Source organism: Fistularia commersonii, chromosome 12, assembly GCF_037954325.1.
Source record: "Fistularia commersonii isolate RoL2024-O1a breed Wild chromosome 12, RoL_Fcom_v1.0, whole genome shotgun sequence".
NCBI lineage: Eukaryota > Metazoa > Chordata > Actinopteri > Syngnathiformes > Fistulariidae > Fistularia > Fistularia commersonii.
In genome coordinates this window covers 2838885-2858376 of record NC_141295.1, presented here as the reverse complement: position 1 = coordinate 2858376, position 19492 = coordinate 2838885, and the positions used below count along the sequence as shown (strand labels likewise).

The 19492-nt window shown below is 38.7% G+C and overlaps 1 protein-coding gene across 1 annotated transcript in view; it reads right to left on the bottom strand.

Moving 5' to 3' along the window:
• Nucleotides 1-15778, bottom strand: part of LOC147228130 (inactive rhomboid protein 2-like) — a 30880-nt gene extending 15102 nt beyond the window's left edge. Inside the window, exons 1-4 of the mRNA XM_086156366.1 lie at nt 15661-15778; nt 6047-6196; nt 3699-3841; nt 11-194 (exon numbers count right to left, since the gene is read on the bottom strand). Of these exons, the coding sequence (XP_086012492.1) occupies nt 11-194; nt 3699-3841; nt 6047-6184 (465 nt within the window). The 5' untranslated portion in view covers nt 6185-6196; nt 15661-15778. The remainder of the gene's footprint in view (nt 1-10; nt 195-3698; nt 3842-6046; nt 6197-15660) is intronic.
• Nucleotides 15779-19492: the final 3714 nt, after the last annotated feature.

Sequence of the window (19492 nt, the reverse complement as noted above, 5' to 3'; positions counted from 1 at the left end):
GAGACATCACCTTAGGCATCTTGTGTGTGGCTGGTGAGTCCATGCCTTGGTCAAAGCTGGTAGCTGTGTCAGGCTCTCTATATTGAGGCTTCAGCTTGCCATAGCGCTGGTTGCAATGCCGCAGGCTCTTCCTCTGCCATACCTGCTGCTTAGTCTCACAATCCTCGCCCACGCCAAACCACTGAGCTGTATTCCTATAAAAAAAGAGAAGAGGGTGCAAAATGTTTCATGTATGACAGTAATACCACAGATGATATTGAGGAACTGAAGAACCAGTATCTGTTGGATACATAGCTTCGTAATGACATTTTCTGGGAATGTCAAAGATGTCAGTGAAGTACTCTGACAGAATGCCTGGACCCATAAGTAATAGCATAGATCCTGTATGTAATATCAACAAACAAATTAACAGCTGTGTCTGTAAGCAAACCATAATCACCATCATGATACAATAACTCACTTACTTACTCCTCCATCTAACCCCGTTCTCTGTATCCTCTTCTCTCACTCTCTGATTGATCACCTCGACAATGGAAACATGTTACATCCTATGCAATTTGGCTTCCGATCAAACCGTTCTACTGACACAGCATGCTGCTATTTCTTCGAGGTGATCAAATCCAGTCTTGACAAAGGAGGGGTGGTCGGGGCTATCTTTCTGGATCCTCGTAAGGTGTTTGAAACTGTAAACCACTCTGTGCTTTTGACCAAAATGCACAATTTTCATTTATCAGCAAATACTATGAATTGGTTTCAATCATACCTAGAAAATCGCTACCAATGCGTCAAAATAAAAAATAAAACCTAAATGTTTACAGCCTGTACAACAGGCGTGCCCCAAGGGTCCATTCTAGGGCCATTACTTTTCAGTCTATACATTAATGACCTGCCCTCCATCTGCAGCAATGTAGAAATCTTAATGTATGCTGCTGATATAGTCCTTTTTGCGCAAGGTTCTGATGCTAATTCTGTTGCCGCCAAACTATCCATCACAATGGCAAATGCACTAGAGTGGCTCAACATCTCTTGCCTTGCACTGAACACTGAGAAAACGGTCACAATGTATTTCTCAAACAATAATACTCAAAATGTCTTCTCAAATATTCACGTGAATAATCGTATGATCAAAAATGCTAAAGAGGTCAAATATCTAGGTGTCATATTGGACCCTTCACTTAGTTTTAAAAATCATACTTAAAAGACCTGTAATGCCTTGAATTTTAACTGCTTTGATGCCATGATCATATCCCATATTTCATATTGCATATCATCCTGGTCTCAGGCTAACCTAACTGCTCTAAAATCTCTGAGATCTTTACATAATCAAGCCCTGAAAGTTCTCGATAAAAAGCCAAGGCGCTACCATCATAGCCATATCTTGGGAAAATATGAAATATTAAGTTTCGACAACTTGATCAGGTACTCTGATATCCGTCTGGTCCACAAAATCTTACATAACACTGCCCCATCTCCTCTTAAGACCTACATCAAGCCTCGCTCCCAACTCACAAGTCGTGTGTTAAGATCGGTGTCGAGAGGAGACTGCAATGTTCCTAAAAGAAAGTCTGCCATTTCTCAATCTGCCTTTCGCTATAAAGCCATCAAAGAATGGAGTGGGCTTCCAGACAATCTAAAGAACATGACTGATTTTTACACCTTTGCATGGGCCGTTAAAAATTGGATTCTGGAGCACCAAACATGCTCACACTAACAATACCAGACGGGTATTTCGCCATCAGATGTTACCCTTCTGGTAACATCTTCTGGTAACATCTGATGGCCCCCAGATGACCAAACTAATAATATCGCAACAATATCACTTTCAACTTGGGTTTTACTTATTTTATTGTTTACATATTGTATAGTTATTTTTATTGCCTATTTGTATATTTTTTATATATTGTCTATTTGTACAGTTTTATATTTGTATTGTCTCCCCAGGACTACAGATGGAAATTAGCTATGAGCTACAATCTGGTACAAACATCTCTGCCTCTGTGCTTAATGAAATTGTACACTGTCCTAATAAACTTTTTAAACTAAACTAAACTAAACTCTAACTTTATGTCCTCTTTAGCTACATCCATAAATCTCTCTTTAGTCTTCCTATTGGCCTCCTGCCTGGAAGTTCCAACGTCACCATCTTTTTAACAATTAATTCACTATCCCCCTTTGGTACATGTCTAAACAATCTCAGTCTGGCCTTGTTGACCTAATCTCCAAAACATCGAACATGTACCGTCCCTCTGATGGACTCATTCCTGATCCTATTCATCCATGTCACTCCCAAAAAGAACCTCAACATATTTCATCTCTACTGCTTCCTGTCTTTTCCTCAATATACCGTATTTTCCGCACTATGAGGTGCACCTAAAAGTCTTTAATTTTCTCAAAAACTGACAGTGCGCCTTATAATCTGGCGCGCCTTATATATGGATCAAGATTGAGCTGCAAGAGGTCTCACAACTACGGAAAGCAGCCGCCGACTCCTTTTTCTCCCGTAGAAGAAGTAACGCGGTGCATGCTGGGATATATGACTGCGCAAAGCATGAATTTTCATTCCCGCGCGTGTGTGTGTGCGTGTGTGTGTGCGTGAGGACCCCAAAACAGCTCCTTTCAAGAGACACGCTTACGACACAGAGTTTAAACTCAAGGCTATCAGTCACGCAGTAGAACATGGGAAAAGAGCAGCAGCGTCAGAAGTCAACATTAACGAATCAATGGTGCAGAAGTGGAGGAAGCAACAAGATGACCTGCGCCACGTAAAGAAGACTAAACACAGTTTCCGAGAAAACAAAGCGAGATGGCTACAGTTAAGAGGTTGGGTTGTTGAACAGAGAGCAGCAAGTAGAAGTGTCTCTACAGTCACTGTTCAAATGAAGGCAACAGCGTGAGCTTACAAACTTAACATTACTGAATTTAGAGGTGGTCCTTCTTGGTGCTTTCGTTTTATGAAATGTTTTGAACCGCGACAAATGGAGTTGGAAATATATTGTTTTCAACGAAGGCAGCGCAAATACCGGTCAGAGCTACTGGTACATACGGTACCATTTTGTGAATGCACTAACTTGTTTTGGGAGTGAACAGAGTCGTCAGAGCGTTGGTTTGTATTCTATTACTAAAGTTTGACTGACTTATCTGACTGTTTTGTTGACATTCCCTTTAGCCCAGGTCCATTTAGTGGATGCATAACGCAACCCCAGCCACTACTGTAGCATTTATTTAGCACATATATATATATAGCAACTAACCTTTACTATTACTCTCCTTTCAAAGGCATACCTTCACCTCACATATTTCCCTCCACCTGCTGCTTGCTCTCGCTACAGATAACAATGTCATCTGCAAATATCAAAGTCCATGGAGATTCTTGTTGAACCTCATCTGTCAGCCTGTCCATCCCCACTGCAAACAAGAAGGGACTCAGAGCTGATCCATAATGTAGTACCCCATCCATCTTGAACTCCTCTGTGAAACCTACAGGACACTTCATCACAGCTGTTAATTAAAAGGATGTAAGGAGGGTTATTTCCCTTCAAGCTCTTATGCAATACTATGAGGAGAAAGCACAGGCTTTTGTTTACCTCACTGGGTTTGACAGGTTTTTGATCGTTTACTTGAGGTTTCCATCGAAAACTTTAACTTGAAAAAAAACCTATGACTAGGTGGCACAGTTGCCTATGAACATGTTGTCTTACTTGCGAATGCTTTGTGAGAGTGATGTTTGTCTTCCAAACTTTGCCCGTCTCTCTTGTGCTTCATCACAGGCTCCACTGATGCTCTCTGACACAGAACTGGTTGGCTGGCCGCTCACACTTTTTTTCAGAGATGGCCGAAGGGACTGGTCAGACCAGAAGAGAGAACGCAGAAATAATAGCAGTTTGTTAATAGCAGAAAATATGTTACAAAATGCTGATGGCAGATGCTTGTCACACATTTATTCTTTATAATGGAAAGGTATGTATATCAAATTCAATAAATTGTTTTGTTTTTTTTTTTACAGCAAAATGTGTAATGCCTACAACCAAACATGCTCATTAAGATTTTTAGGGGTAAATTTTAGTTTATCAAGACAAAAAAGTAATATCTACATGACAAACATGCAGGGATAGACAGAATTAAGTCTACAACCATAAATACAAAAAAAAACAAATGAATCAGAATGACAACTAAAAGAATTTATACACATATAAAAGGAGAGGATTTTATGTCCCCTCATTCTACCCTGAAGCTTTAATGATATTAAACAATACCACTGAAAGACAAGAATAAACTTTTTTAAGACCAAATAACTTTGTTTCAGCATTAACTCCAGGTTACGATGAGATTAACTTCTGTTTTATAAGTGACTTAGATAGAGCTAGCTAGAGCTCCAGTTAATCTAGTCAGCTGGCATCTAGAGCATTTGGACTTTATAAGTTCTGAGGCCTACATTGGGGGAAAATATGGCCTTGTGCCCATATACTCCAAGACAGCTGTCTGGAGAGCATGCCACTGTGTCTGGCCAATAACATTCAACACAATGGAAGAGAGGGAGAGCATATAACCTCATGAACTAATTTTAAAACAGCTTGAATGTTTAAGAGAAAATAAAGCATAGTTTGGTTTATATCATCTTGTGTGTTAAGTCAAACTTTAGTAGTTAGTAGTCACTGCACCTCCTTATGGTTGCTGTCCACCAAGCACAGAAACAAAAGCAAGTGACCCTGATTTAAGTCTTGCAAGGGTGTTCAAGAATATCAATAGAAACTTGGTTGCATAATTCAGATAAATTGTTAAGGTTTTTTTTTAATGCCATCCATTATTTATACAACTGTCCTGCACTAAGGGGCACAGGGGTGCTGGAAATTATCCCAATTGTCAGTGGATGAGAGGCAGGGTACACCCTGGACCAGTCAACAGTCAATCGCAGGGCCACATATAGAGACGAAGAACAATTTGGGGTCTCTTAACAACCTCCTCTATGTTGTTGGGGGGGGGGGAGACAAGCAGACATGGAGAGAACAAGCAAGCTTCACACATAAATTCCTGCTGGAAACACACCAGCAACATTCTTCCTAGAAAGTGGAAATTTAGGCATTGTGCCACGCATCTTTTAAAGTGCTGCTATGACTGTTTTTATGCCCATTTGTGTAACCTCGTGTCCCACAGGTTAAGTCCATTTCAAGCAATTTAGAGCCACATACCAAATACTTTTTTTAGCTACGAAATTACGTTTAGTTATTTACTACTCATTTCTTTTGATTTGTGCCGTGTCTTACGACAACAATTTTATAAATCAAAATTGGGAAACATCTAACCTTGCTATGAAATATATCAGTGGGATAACTGTTTCAGTACTTCCTCTTGACAAAAGCTAGCAGAATTAAAGAAGTATGAATATTACTTTAGCTTCAATTCTATTTTGGTTTATCTTTCATTGATTTCTTCAAAGACGGTAAATGTAAGAACTGGTCCTGGGCTCAAACTAAAAGATGGTTTTACAGACAAAAAAATTTCTCCTTGATGCTGGCTGTGCTCTTTGGCGAGTAATAAAATAAATGATCAAGTCCTCTTGTTGTTCAGGTTTCTAACAGAATCTAGAATAGCACAAATGCAAAAATAAGTGCACTTTCATTTTAGTATTAGACATTCATTGATAAATACTGATAATTTCAGTGAAATTAGGTGTCAATTATGGTATCTTTATTCCCGTTAGGCATGAAATAATAATTTTAAATATCTTAAATACACATATTAGGGCTATAGATACTCCATACTTTGGTGTTTAATGTGTTTAATCTGAACACCTGATACTAGTAGTGCCCTCTCTCTTTTGTACAGCTCATTTTCTTACTAGTATAACACACCATTGTTTAAGAGAAGCCACTTATGCATCTCACAATTCATTTTCAGTGAGGTGTGAGCAGGAGAGTACTATGGCGTGGTCAGTTGTGTTTTGGGTGTGTTTTCTGCAGCTTGAAAACTGGTAAATGTATTCAAATTTTCCTGGACACTGTGTACCATAGCAGGGGAGAGCAGCTAAAGGTCAAAAATGTCAACATACCTGTTTTGCGGGCTCACGGGACATCATTTCTTCAGGTGGAGGTATTGCTATTACGAGGCTGGGTGGTTTCTTGCTCTTTAAACGGCTATCTTTTTGGCCCTCCTTAGGAGGTGGTTCCTCCTTCTCCTGTGATGACATCCTGCCAGAATTCTAAAGATGAAATATTATGCATGAGCCTTAAAAACACTTGACAATGCAATTTCACCTGAAAAGGTATCAGGCCTTCCTCAACCACATTCTAGTTGAAATCATAAAAACACCTATTTCTGAACAAAAATAATTTTCTTTACACAACAGGTTCATTTATTATCACACAGACACTGATTAGAAAATTAAATACGTAATCTATAACATAAGTCTAGAACCACCACTCTTTTTACAAATTGTTCGTGCATAGGGGTTTATACCAAAGTAATTGCATAATGTTGAGTACCCTGAACCTTTTGCCTTCAGGTAAGCTTAAGAGGAATACATGTACAGGTTAGAACTTGTGGATAGTAAAATCTCAATAATGAGCAACAGAGATACCATAAAGCTGTGTTTTGTTTGACTTTATTCATTTGAAATGCGGGCCGACAATCCATTGCAAAAATAAAATATTACACAATTTACTTTTAACTTGTAATCCACTCCACACACACACGCACACGCACGCACGCACGCACACATACCTTGTCTATGCATAAACAAACAATCATTTAAATTGGACACCATGAATCTTTTCAAACAAACAGCCAGCTGGATTAACTGCAGCAGACATTGGCTCTCCTCCAGGTCAGTGTACTTAACGACATTGGCAACTTCCATTTTAGGCAATTTCATAAGTGATCCATTAAAGCTGCTGCATTAATTTACACTTTAGAAAATACTGTCATATTAAATAGATACTTCTAACCTTTGCTTGACTCATTAATTTAATTGAGAACTTGTCTAAAAACAGACAGTCAAAGAAGGAAAGGGAGTAAATGCCTCAGACTCTCAAAATATTTATTTGTTCAATGTTTTTTTTCCCAATTGCAAAGGCTAATAGTGTATGAAACTAACTTTCTGCCAGTGATACAAGTTACAATAATACAATTACATCAACAGATAGTAAAACGTTTAACAGATCAGGGATCAGATACTTCTAATGACCACGCTAACAGGAATTTGCTAAATCAATATGAGAGAATGCAAAGTCATAGAATGATATTTAGAATATAATTGACTGAAACAACAGAATGGTGCCTCTATGGAGGTTCTCAGTCAACCCAGGCATGGTTAATATTTTTTGTTAAAATCTTTTCTTGGCAACAAGACATAAATTACCATCCTTGAAGACTGCTCCACACAGTGATTTGTAAAATGTATCTAAGATAACTACAGTAAATAACAGTCCCATTTGAAGTGTGATAATCTACACAACCATTAAATAGCTGCCCAAAGCCCATCCAAAAATACCATTCTCCAAGGAATGAAGTAATCAATGGCATTATGAATGAATGAATTAATTTACCAGCTAACTATTTTCAATGAAAATCAATTCTAATCACTATTTTAGTCTTCAATTAAAAAGCAACTGATACTTAGATCTTAAAATTAGATCAGTTAATAGTTATCAAGAAGGTGGCAATCATCTTTCAGGTGAGTTATAAGTTAATTTATAAATAAAAACTGTACAAGTACTAGTGGAATATAAAGAGCATGTCATTTCTACAAGTTTACTTTTCTTATCCACGTGTTTTCCTAACATAGTGAGCCAGGATACATGATGGTTAATTCTTCAAGTGAAATCTGATTATACTGATGCAAAGAAAAATCAGAACTAAAAAAACACTGCCCACCATAATGCACACAATCTTCACATTAGAGTAGATGTAATCTGTAACCCCTTAGTTATAACTAGTCTCTGGAATTAAAATTGACTGGCTTACATGCTGTAGTCTTCCAAAGTTTACATATCAGTCAACAATAACACATCCATCCAGTCTATTCCTGGTCCAAGAGTGTCTTGTAGATGTACTCTTTGTATTTCTGGAGAAATCAAAGGTACTGCAGGAAAAATAGCTGTAGTGTCACATGCCTTAGACAACAAATCCATTATATAATTTTGGCATAAAGAGCATTGAAGCTGCTACTGAGTTGTGGTTCATAAAATCAATGCGGGACCTTGGCTGTCTGTGGCAGGAGCAGCAGGGGGAGGAAATCTGATACCAGCAGAGTCGATAGCCAAGATTTCACAAGAGAGTCTCACATATTGTCTATTTCACTGAAGCTGACCCCACCCCAAACATTTTGGATTCTCTGATGCTAATAGAGGTGTATATTTCAAATCAGCCACTTATGTTTTAATTAATCGTGATAAATATTTCAAGCTCGGGCTGAAAGCCTGATTTAGACCCCATGAGACACAAAAGCGGTTATTCGCAATCTAGGCTGTGGTTTCATGGAAGAGCAGGTAACAACCCCCCATCTCCACCCACCCTAGCACACAGTCATATGCTTACACACACATACACACACATACACACACACACACACACACACGCGCGCACGGATAATGAAATAACACAGCTTTTCACTAATGGATAGAGTGCTCAAGACTGCAGAGACTGTAGCCGACCTCAGTCTATCAATGAAGACAGGCAGTTCTTTGGAACCAAAACAAAGAAAAAAAAAAAAAAGAAAAAAAAACACAGTTTGTATTCCCTATAAGTAACAAAAAAGGCATATATTGATGAATAACCTAGAGCTTGGGGGAATTTTTTTTTTTATCCTTTATTAATCCCCATGGGGAAATTCTTTCTGTGCAATTTACCCATTATGGATGAACCATGAGCAGTAGGCTGCCATCTACCAGCACTAGAGGAGCAATTATGGGTTTAGTGTCCTGCTCAACAACACTTCGACACAGTAGGAGCCGGGAATTGAACCAGGAATGTTCAGTTCCAAAGATGATTGCTCTACCTCCTGCATCAGGCCACCCCCAAATACCAATGTATAGTATATTCATCAAACAAGAATAACATTGCGAGCAAAATTTACTTGAATTGCCCAAAGTAAAAATGTTGAATAATATTGACCCTGTGGAGTGCTGTATAAATCTCATGCACTTGCCATTCTATTGATATGAACATGTCAGACAAATTTAAAGATTGAGGCATATTTCATTTTGGAATGTTTAGCGACAATAAAACTGAAATTAGCCGTCATCCATCCATCCATCATCTACCGTTCATCCTACACTTAAGCTCGCTGGGGATGCTGGAACGTATCCCAGCTGTCACTGGGCAAGAGGCAGGGTGCTCCCTGGACGGGTTTCCAATCACTCACAAGGCCACATATAGATACAAACAACAATTCACTCTCATTCACATGTAAGGGCAGTTTTCACAATCTTTTTACATTTTTGTTTTCTATACTGTGGGAGGAAACCTATGTGGAGAACTTGCAAACACCACACAGAAAAAAGGCACCCTGTGGGGACTAAAAAGGGGCCCTTCGTGCTGTGAGGTCAAAGCGCTAACCGCTGCAGCATCGAAAGAAAAAAAAAAAAAAAGTTATTTATTAGAGCTGCTACTTTCTATTCTGTAAAAAAGGAGAAGAAATAGCTTCCAATTCTGATGAAACTGACACTACAGCAGAATATGTGGGAAGGGTAGCCATTACAGCATGAGTTGCTTTTATGGTTGTTGCTTACATTTCTGGCTGTTCTAACACCTGAAAAGCCACACCAATTTACTGTATTAATGTTAATACAGGCCTGTAACACTAACATTAAGGTAATTTTAAATGATCTTGAGAGCTAGAAAGGTCTTTCCGGTTGATGTTCATTTGACAGACATATCATTAGTTCAGTTGAATGTATCAACTAAACCGATGATCATTTGCACAAAAAATATTCTGGCATGATATCATGAGGTCAGCAAATGTTTTCAATGGGTATATAACAACTGAAATGAAGTTAATGAAAGCGTCTTGTATTGAATGAATGTATTTATGTCTTAAGATGGTACAAATTTGAATAAAACTATGTCTTGTTAAGCTAATGTAACATGCTGATTTAGTTAATGGACACATGGTTTTGCACATGACAATAAAGTGACATTTTATGAATTAAAAAACAGCATACTTCGCTTAATATACAATTTTCATGATCTTTGTCTATAATTGGGCAGTAGAATAACTGAGTGTTGAATGATTATAGATTTCTGATCTGTATACATCTTTACAAGCCACACAGATCAAATTCAGTGAGAATTTTTCTTGGGAACATGAGCAGGTCACTTACAGTTGTCACACATCCCACACTGTCCAACATTCAAGCAAGGATGACATAATAGAGTGACATCACCCTTAATATTGTCACCATTAGATGCAATTTCAGTGAATATGCTAGTCTTCATGCTCTGACATTTTTGTTGTTGATTACCTTGAACATACGGCACATTATGCCGTCAATAGAATGAACTGGCTGTGTGCTTTAGCCATGTCCACCTCTTGGAGGATAAATTATTCCTCAGGGGATTTGTCACCATGGCTCAGCCTCTTCCTTGCGGGAAATACCTTTCCTGAGAGTGTGTAAATGTGTTTGTTTATGTGAATTCCCATTTCTCCAATGTTCAAAGCAGGATTAGAAATCCCCCTAGGCAGGACTGGCATCATTCATTCAGACCAACAGAAAAACAGGTTGCAAATATACTAAGGGCAAATCCTTAACATAACTGAGATGAGTGCAGTTCAGATATCTTGTTTCACTTTCTGTAACACTGCATATTGGCTAACACCCTGTACTTGGACAAGCTAAAAGCACAGTCACTTAAGTTTCAATATTGGTAGGGCCTGGCAAACACGCCAAATAGGCTTTAATGACTTAACTAAGGTTATAGTTAACGTTTAATCTTCAGACACATTACACTGAGAGTCATGATTGTGTAAAACAGTGACTAGTCTTTTTACACTACACTGTATTTTAACATGATATTATTAGGGGCTTTGGGCAAAGTTACAGCCTCACAATCATAAAAATTATGTAAAAATAAATCTTGACTTCTTTTGAAAGTAACTAAGCACTTTCACTTATGCGTTAAACTGCCTAAAAAGTGGTAGCACTTATTGGCAAAAACCTTTCTCTTTTTGTGAAAAGACAATGAACACCTTTCCTTCGTTGACATTCAAGGCATCTGTGTCTCCAACTAGAGCAAGCTATAGTTTAGTAAATAACTACAGAATCCACTAAAGTGTCCTGTAATTAACCACAGAATTATGGAAAAGAGAAATAATAGTTTAAAGCAAATGACATGATTTCCAGAGGCTTTATGTTTGAATCTGCTCTAGTTCGATATGTGGACACAGGGGCATCGTAATTTAAACCAAAAAATAGCAGTTATCTGTGCAAGAAGCAGGCTTCAATAGGCAGGTATGTTGCAATATAATCGTCACCAACACAGAGAACAACTGTCCCAAGATTTTTAACCTGTCACGTCACCAAACTTTTCTGCTCAAGAATTGAGGAACATTTTACGATTAATCAGTTAGTACAGTAAAACAGTCACACGTTGGTAAATTTCCAGGCCTCCTATGAGTCATAGGTGACACAGTGAGCATTAACAAATCAAAGAATTAGAACCCAAGTTGATTACATAGCACTACAAAACCACTTGGGATATAGCTACAAAGAGAAGAGTGGTAATTTGCCAAAGATACGAGCCGGGAAATTTGCCACTCTAAAATACAATGGAAAATGAGAAAACACTGGTGAAATTCTATTCTATGTCATGATCTATATTGCAAAACTACAGGATCTGTCATTTGTCCACACAAGATACAAATTAGCTCTCCTGAAATAACACAAATGAACATGGAGGTTTGCAGGACATCCTTATTATTATGAAGGTTAATATAGTCCGTGAATGTATCAAAGTGTATGATAGTGACACGAGATAAGTGGATGTTTTGTGTAGCATTTGTCATTCTTAAATTTCAGTTAATATTTAAAAATAAAAATTTCAGTAAAATATACAAAAATTTAACTTGCTTCAAAAATAAGCAAGGCAAGGCATTGGTCAATATGAAAAATGAACAATCGTCTTACATTGTTTTTGTATTCAACAGAAATAGCTTTCTAAGATATCTTAAATCAGGTAAAGAAAACTGACTTGCTTCATCACCAAGTGTCATAAACAAGATCCAACAAATATTGACAGGGAACGGAATTATTACATCATGTGTTACTGCGCATGTGTCAGTTTGTTTAAACTGTTAGGTGCAACCTGATGTTTACAAATGTTTGCATTGCAGAACATGATTTAGGGAGACCATCACATTTATTAAATATGCAAAAATGTACTGCGCTCAAAACTCACTGCATCAACCTCAAGAACAGAGGTAGTACACACAGTAGAAAAGAACCACTATAAAAAGCACAGTGCTTCCATGATGCAATAAGTACGTTCTCCTCATGAAGCCAGTCTTTTTTAACAAACAGACCTCTTGGATAAGACCTGATAGAACGTGAAAGGGAATTCAGTACACTGGCAGGGAGTCAACTGGCAAAGTGCTATATATATATATATATATATATATATATATATATTTCGATAGATAGATAGATAGATAGATAGATAGAGATAGATAGAGATAGATAGAGATAGATAGAGATAGATAGAGATAGATAGATAGATAGATAGATAGGAGTTATGTGCCTTCAAGAGTGTTTCTAGACAAGGAGCAGTGCAGTGACATATGCTCTAATATGTTTTACTGGTGATTCAAAGGCGATCTGCAGCATGTTCTCATGACTGTTGCCAGGCGAGAAGACCTGAATATAATGCAATGCGTAGGACAGTGTGAGTTTCACTTGTTGGTGCTTTGTGCCTCTAAACTATAATGAAACTGCACCTCTTTCCTCCCTTCTCACCACAGTATTATTTTCTATCTATCGTTGCTTTTCCCACCAATGATGACACATTTAAAATGGGTCGACATCAGGGGTCAGCTCTGAGCCTCTTGTTTGCAGTGGGGATGGACAGGCCGACAGATGAGGTTCGACAGGAATCTCCAAGGAACATGTTCGTAGATCACATCGTCATCTGTAGTGAGAGCAGGGAGCAGATGGAGGAAAATCGAGATAGGTGGAGGTATGCCCTTGAAAGGAGAGGAATGAAGGACAGAATACGTGTGAATGAAAGGGACCCAAGTGGAACAGTGAGGCTACAAGGAGGTAAAGGAAGATACATAAGGTGGAGACTTTAAATATTTAGGTCCACAGTCCAGAACAAAGGAGGCTTTGGAAAAGAGGTGAAGAAACACGTTCAAGCAGGTTGGAATGGGTAGCGGGAAGTGCCAGATACTCTACTATCTGTGACAGTAGAGTATCAGCCAAGTTGCGAGGAAAGATGTGGTGACAGACGGTGGTGAGACAAGCAATGCTGTATGGTTCAGAGACAGTGGCACTGATTGTCATTAGATGGAACACATTAATTTGCTGTGGTGACCCCTGAGGAGAATAGCTGATATTGAAAGAATAAGAAGAACATTTAAAAGCTATGAGAATACACAGACAAGGAATCTTGCTTAAAAAAGGAAGCGATCTTGACCATGACCCTTTCCACAGAATATGTAACATGACACAATTTCACAAGAATTTGCAAGCCCAAACCTGCATAACAGCAAACTAAAAGAAATACTAAAGCAACAGTCCTGTTCCAAATCCAGCATATTGTTTGTTTGTTAGTGATTTTTTTTAAAACAGTACAAAAGAGCTTCCTTCCACAACTGACAATTCAAAAGTTGTGGATACACAAAGCAAAAAGGATTTCTCGGGTGACGACAATGTATTTTTCTGATGTGTGTGTGTATTGATGAGCCATATAAAACATTGTGTCAGAGAAATGTCTGCTCAATAAGATCGTGTATCCCTCCAGACAAATGGTTCCTGGGAGAAAGAGAATAAAACGTTCTATTCTGCACTAACTTTCTCACAACTTTCCTATTATTATAGCATATTTGCCCCTTTCTTAAAACAGCCCAACTCCCAAGTGTGTTAGGACTGCTTTGGTTCCCAAAGCTTGCAGATGGTCAGTGTGATCAGAAAAAACAACATATTCTATCAATGGCATGCATCTTTTCATCTTTATCATTACCATACATGTTGATGCTGTAAATAAGAACATACTGTCAGTTATCCTTACAGTCTACTGCAATAATGGGTGTCGGCCTTCTGGACAGCAACCAATAGTCTCAGACAGAAAACATTTTAAATTTGTTAGCTCCATGCTACTGTACTGAGTTTAAGTGCAAGAGGGGAATTTGCCAATAACGCTTGACAAGTGAAAAGGACATTTTAAAAGAACCATTTTGACTTCACTTTAACATCTTTACCATTTAAGATTGATTAACTGTGACCATCCGACTGCACAAGCTCTGATATAACACAGTCAGTAATGACTATTTTTAATATTACCAGCATAGTTTATCATGAGTCAATGTATCAGAAAACCATTTTACAATAATATTATGGACTGCATAATCTATGAATACTTTCATACTTTCTGCAATGAAGAGAATTAATCTCAAAAACAGAACCATGTCCGTCTCACTCAGAGTAATTTTTTTAATACTACACGAATAAATAAAATTGCAATGTGAATGGCCTGCAAATATACTGAGATTATCTGCATTATGAGCATTGGCATGCATGCAAGTTACTCAAATGTCTTAATGTGATGACCAATGAATCAGTCTAGATATGATGAAGACCCGAGTTCATTTTAACTATTATTTATCCTGTTGCCAGGAGTATATACACAAAAAATATGTCAAGCCCAAAACTGGGCTGATTGGCGATAACTGCCGATTAAATTATCATGACGGGGAAAGCTTACCACAGCACACTGCAAAAATAGTCAACATGTGGAGACAAAACTTTCCTGATTTCAATCAATTTATTGCTGCAGAATCAGAGTCCAGTAGCACCGAGCCACACTATATTACCATAAAATTCCTATACAAAATACTCATGCTTGCAACTCCTGACAATGCTGCCAAACATGACGATGTTTTAACATTATAAATCAAGTCTTTTGAGATGCGTCGAAAGAACAGGGTAATTTTTTTTTACATGCACGGCGTAATCTCGGAACTATTCACTGTGTAGATTTGCTAACCCGGGACTGTTATTTAATCCGAGGCGCACATTGCTCGTTTACCACGGGCTTCAGAGACCACCACCCCACCCACCATGCTTCACTCCTCTCAAAACAAATGGAAAGAGGTGTTAGGAGAAGACAACGGGTTATAAATGAGTAACATTAATGGTATGCTGGAGATTTTATCCCCGAGGTTTGAGCAACAAAGGACTTGCCGAGACATGCTTCCAGTCACTCGTGGAGCCCAAACTACCGCTCTCAGCTAACCGGGATACGAAAAGACACGCATTGTTTTTCTACCCGTTTTATGTTTTCATGTTTTTCTGAATCAAAGTTTACACTCAAAAAGACGACGCCATGAATCAACATGCGTCTAGACGGCGGTTTTCATAATATTTTACTACCCCAAACTGACCGCTAACCCAAAAATCATCCAACCCTACATTTTAACGGCTCAATAGAGATTAAGAGTTACATTCCACTCACCTTCGGGAGGAAAAAAGTGGATAATCGTTCATTAGAAGGAAGTATTTATGCGACATTCGGCATTGTTGTGATTTGTCGTCCACCCGTGGGTCACTACTTCCCTCTTTCTGTCTCCTCCAACATCCTTGATTGCGACTCACTTGAGGAGCGAAGGGCGGAGTTTCGGCTTCTGTCGGCAGCAGCGCCCAGCACTGGTCTTAACGCTATACCATGGGGCAGGCCAAACTCAAGTCGACAAAAAAGCAGCCCACTCAGGACCAGTGTTCCCTCTAAATTTTCATATGTCTGGCCATATAGACAACCTCCCTGAGCACACAGAGGATCACTGTGCAATATTAGATGTGCACGCAGTGTGGCCACACACCTGGGATCATAACTTCCATTTAGTCCATATTTTTCCATCAGAAAACACGCTGACTACTCTGGCTTCGCTGCATATTTGCAGAGCAGACCTTTCAAGAACCGCATTTCTTTTTTACTTTGGTGTAGTGAGTGGACGTATCATATTCGCCGTCCGCTCGTTTCGCCATGAGAAGGGGTTAGCACGTTAGCATTAGCGTCATTTAACCCCGCCACATTTTTATTATTGTTATATAGCGTGTATGGGCAGAGCACGTGCGCAAGTACTATCAATGTCGTGATTGGCTGCGTAGCGTAATTGCATTGTATCGTATGATTGGCTTGGACACCTGTCACTCACAGAGTTACACAGCAAAGTCATACAGAAAAAAAAAAGTAACATATCCAATTCTTTTGCTGTGCGCACACTGCGCTGGATCGGTTTTCTTGTGCGAGTGTGCGAGCAGTGCGCAATTGCGCAGTTGTACGGCTTACAGGGAACATTGCCCCGGACCATGTCTCTATTTAGCTCAGGGGTACCCAAACTTTTTCCTGCGAGGGCCAAATAACTTTTCCCTTCTCTGTCTGGTGGCCAGTTTGTAACAAAAAATGCGACGATCATAACCAAAAATTAACCCTCTATGGGATCTTGACAGGAAGAAAAAAAAAATTATTAATGGAATAAATAACACTTTTTATGAAATAAATAATAACCAAATAACCCTTTTCAAGTTTTTCCACAGATAAAAAGACCAAGGACTTTCTTAAAGACACAACTGTTTGCAGCTCTCTCATATCGAATTCACTGGGAAAACCAAAAAGCAAGCAGGCTATGAAACCTTAAATACACCTACCAGATTAAATACCTTGCATTCTTATTCTGAATCTATTTTTCTCTTATCTAATCTTTTCACTATTATTCCGTGTTATTTGACAGGAGTGTGTCCAGGACTTTTTTTGTTTTTTTTGAGGGAGGGGTTTCAGATAAGGCACAGGTTGGAATAGAATGTTATGTTCTATGAATGTACAAGTCATGATTATATGGCCAGAATGAAAAAAAAAATCATAATGCATCTGTTATCGTTCAGGGGCCGGGCAAAATGTGGAAGCGGGTCATATCCGCCCCCTGGGCCGTAGTTTGGGGACCACTGATTTAGCCCCTCTCCTTTAATTAAACATTATTGGATTATTGGAGTGTGACCCGTCCTTGCATTGTAACAGACTCATTACACCCCGAATAATAGCTCCGGAGCCTTACCTCCTCACTTGTGTGAAACCTGAGCTCTGAGGGCCGATCCGGCCGTGACCTCTGTTTGTGGTCTTCATCTATCTCATCATCCCCTGTCTTACTTCGGAGAGTCCCCAAGGGCTTGGCAAGCCTTCCAGCAGAATTCCTACTGCCGTCCCCCCTCCAACTGACCACAGAGGAGGAAGCAAGCGAATTTGCATCTCTACAATGTGTCATGTTTTCGTTTGTTCTTCTGTCACATGACATCAGGAAAGCGATTCCTCCACGCCGAGATTTTACAGCAATTGCTATCCAAAATGTTGCATCTCTACCACCTTTGTTTCTTTCCTCCTCAGGATTCATTGCTCTCCAGGTTGTCTTTTAGTCCAGTTGTCCCTCCATTTCTCTCCAGCTCCCACCATCTGTAATAGTTTTGTTTTCTTTCAACGCTTATTTTTCTTCTTTTCCAAGGCCGCATGGCAGTAAGCATCAGTCAGCATTTTCCTGATGTAAAGTGTTGAATCAATAGCAGTGAAAGGAGCAGTAGCTGGACTGATGACTGAAGAAAATTGGCTCACAATCCATATTGGCAACTGGTCCCTGGTACGAATAAAAAATATCAAAATTTAAATCCATTGAAGAAGAAACTTGGGCATAAATCAAACCATAGAGAACTGTTTACTGAACAACCCGTAATTTTTATGATTACTGGTGTAATACCCTGGGTTAGTTATTACAAAACATCAGAATTTACTTCCTCATGATTTGTGTGTGAAAATACAGCTTCACCTTTATGACATCATAACTTCCCCTTTTACAGTGTAATTACATCACAGGAACATCAAATTCACCATTCAATACCATACACTGTGTTGCTCTTGCTTGACTTTAAAACAGCCTTATACCCTCTTTTAAGTTTGCTTTCAAATTATCGTACATACATCTGTCCATTTAAACCACCAGCATGCTGGCCACTTTGCTTTCAATCAGTGATGCTGTAATATTGATATTACACCAAAAGCTGTCTAATAACAGACAAAACACATGATGTTTAAGACCAGAGTCCAATCTAATGCAGGTCTTTTCCCTTTATTGTTATGCTACTTTATTCGTTATCTACTCATTATTTGAGGAGAGGGTACTACATCACCATACTTCATTGTTGTATCAATCTTCCTTAAGTCCCCACACCAAACAATATTAATCTAATGCCTAAGGTTACTCTATACCCTGTCTTTCTTTCTCTCCAAGTCTTTATCAGCCAATCCTTTAAATGGGGAGTTTGGGCATTTTGGATTTTAAAAACTTGATTATTAAAAGTTAGATCATTTAAAGCACCAAAACAAGTTAATCTGTGACTGGAATTTATCTGATAACCTAAACTGTTTTTATTAGAAAATAAAGTTCTCAGATTCAAAGGAGAATCTGTCACATGATAAGCTATATTAACCAGCTTAGCTCAGGGTGCATCCTTTACTTTCCTCATATAACCCTTTCTAAAGCAGCACTTTCCCCGTAACTTTAGGTATTAGATTTAATCTCAAATTAATTTACAACTTTTGCCACTTTCACTCATGGCTGTTTTACTTTCCAGTCCTACCCTTTTGACTGCATTACAATAAGGACTTCATTCCTCTAGTTAAATCTACCCTCACTTTGCTTCTTGTGTTAGAACTTCATATGGTCTGTGGTCAACATTTGGGTTCTCCCATCTCACCACATTTCCCCTTCTCACGCTCTACACCACAGGTGCATATCTTTAGCTTTCATGTGCATACTCAGTGGCTTATGGGTAACATCTTGGTATTTATTGCAACATAAACTGACTCCTTTATAACCCAACACAATGGCGAACCATTAGAATTCATTGTCCCCTGGATACTATGCCTCAGTGTCACATTGTAGAAACAGGTTTCCATTTTATCATGAGCTTCAGCAAAAACAATTTAGGTCAACCACTGCTCCAAATCTCAATCCTACATGCTTCTGAAACACCTACCTGCCCTCCCACATCATCCTCCTCAATGAACTCCAAGATCTTGTTGTCCATTCCCTTTCCTGGCATCCATCTGTCTATGATGAGAAGGGTAAAAATGTCTTTTTTTACCAGACCTACACTGGGTGTCAGTTGACATTCCTACGCTATGTTCACTGCCTTGCGGCCATGGTGTACACAGGTCCCAAAAGATGAGAGTATCAGAGTGATGACTGAGAAAAATAAGTAAGTAAACAAATAAATAAATCCTCAGTAAAAATGTACGAGCA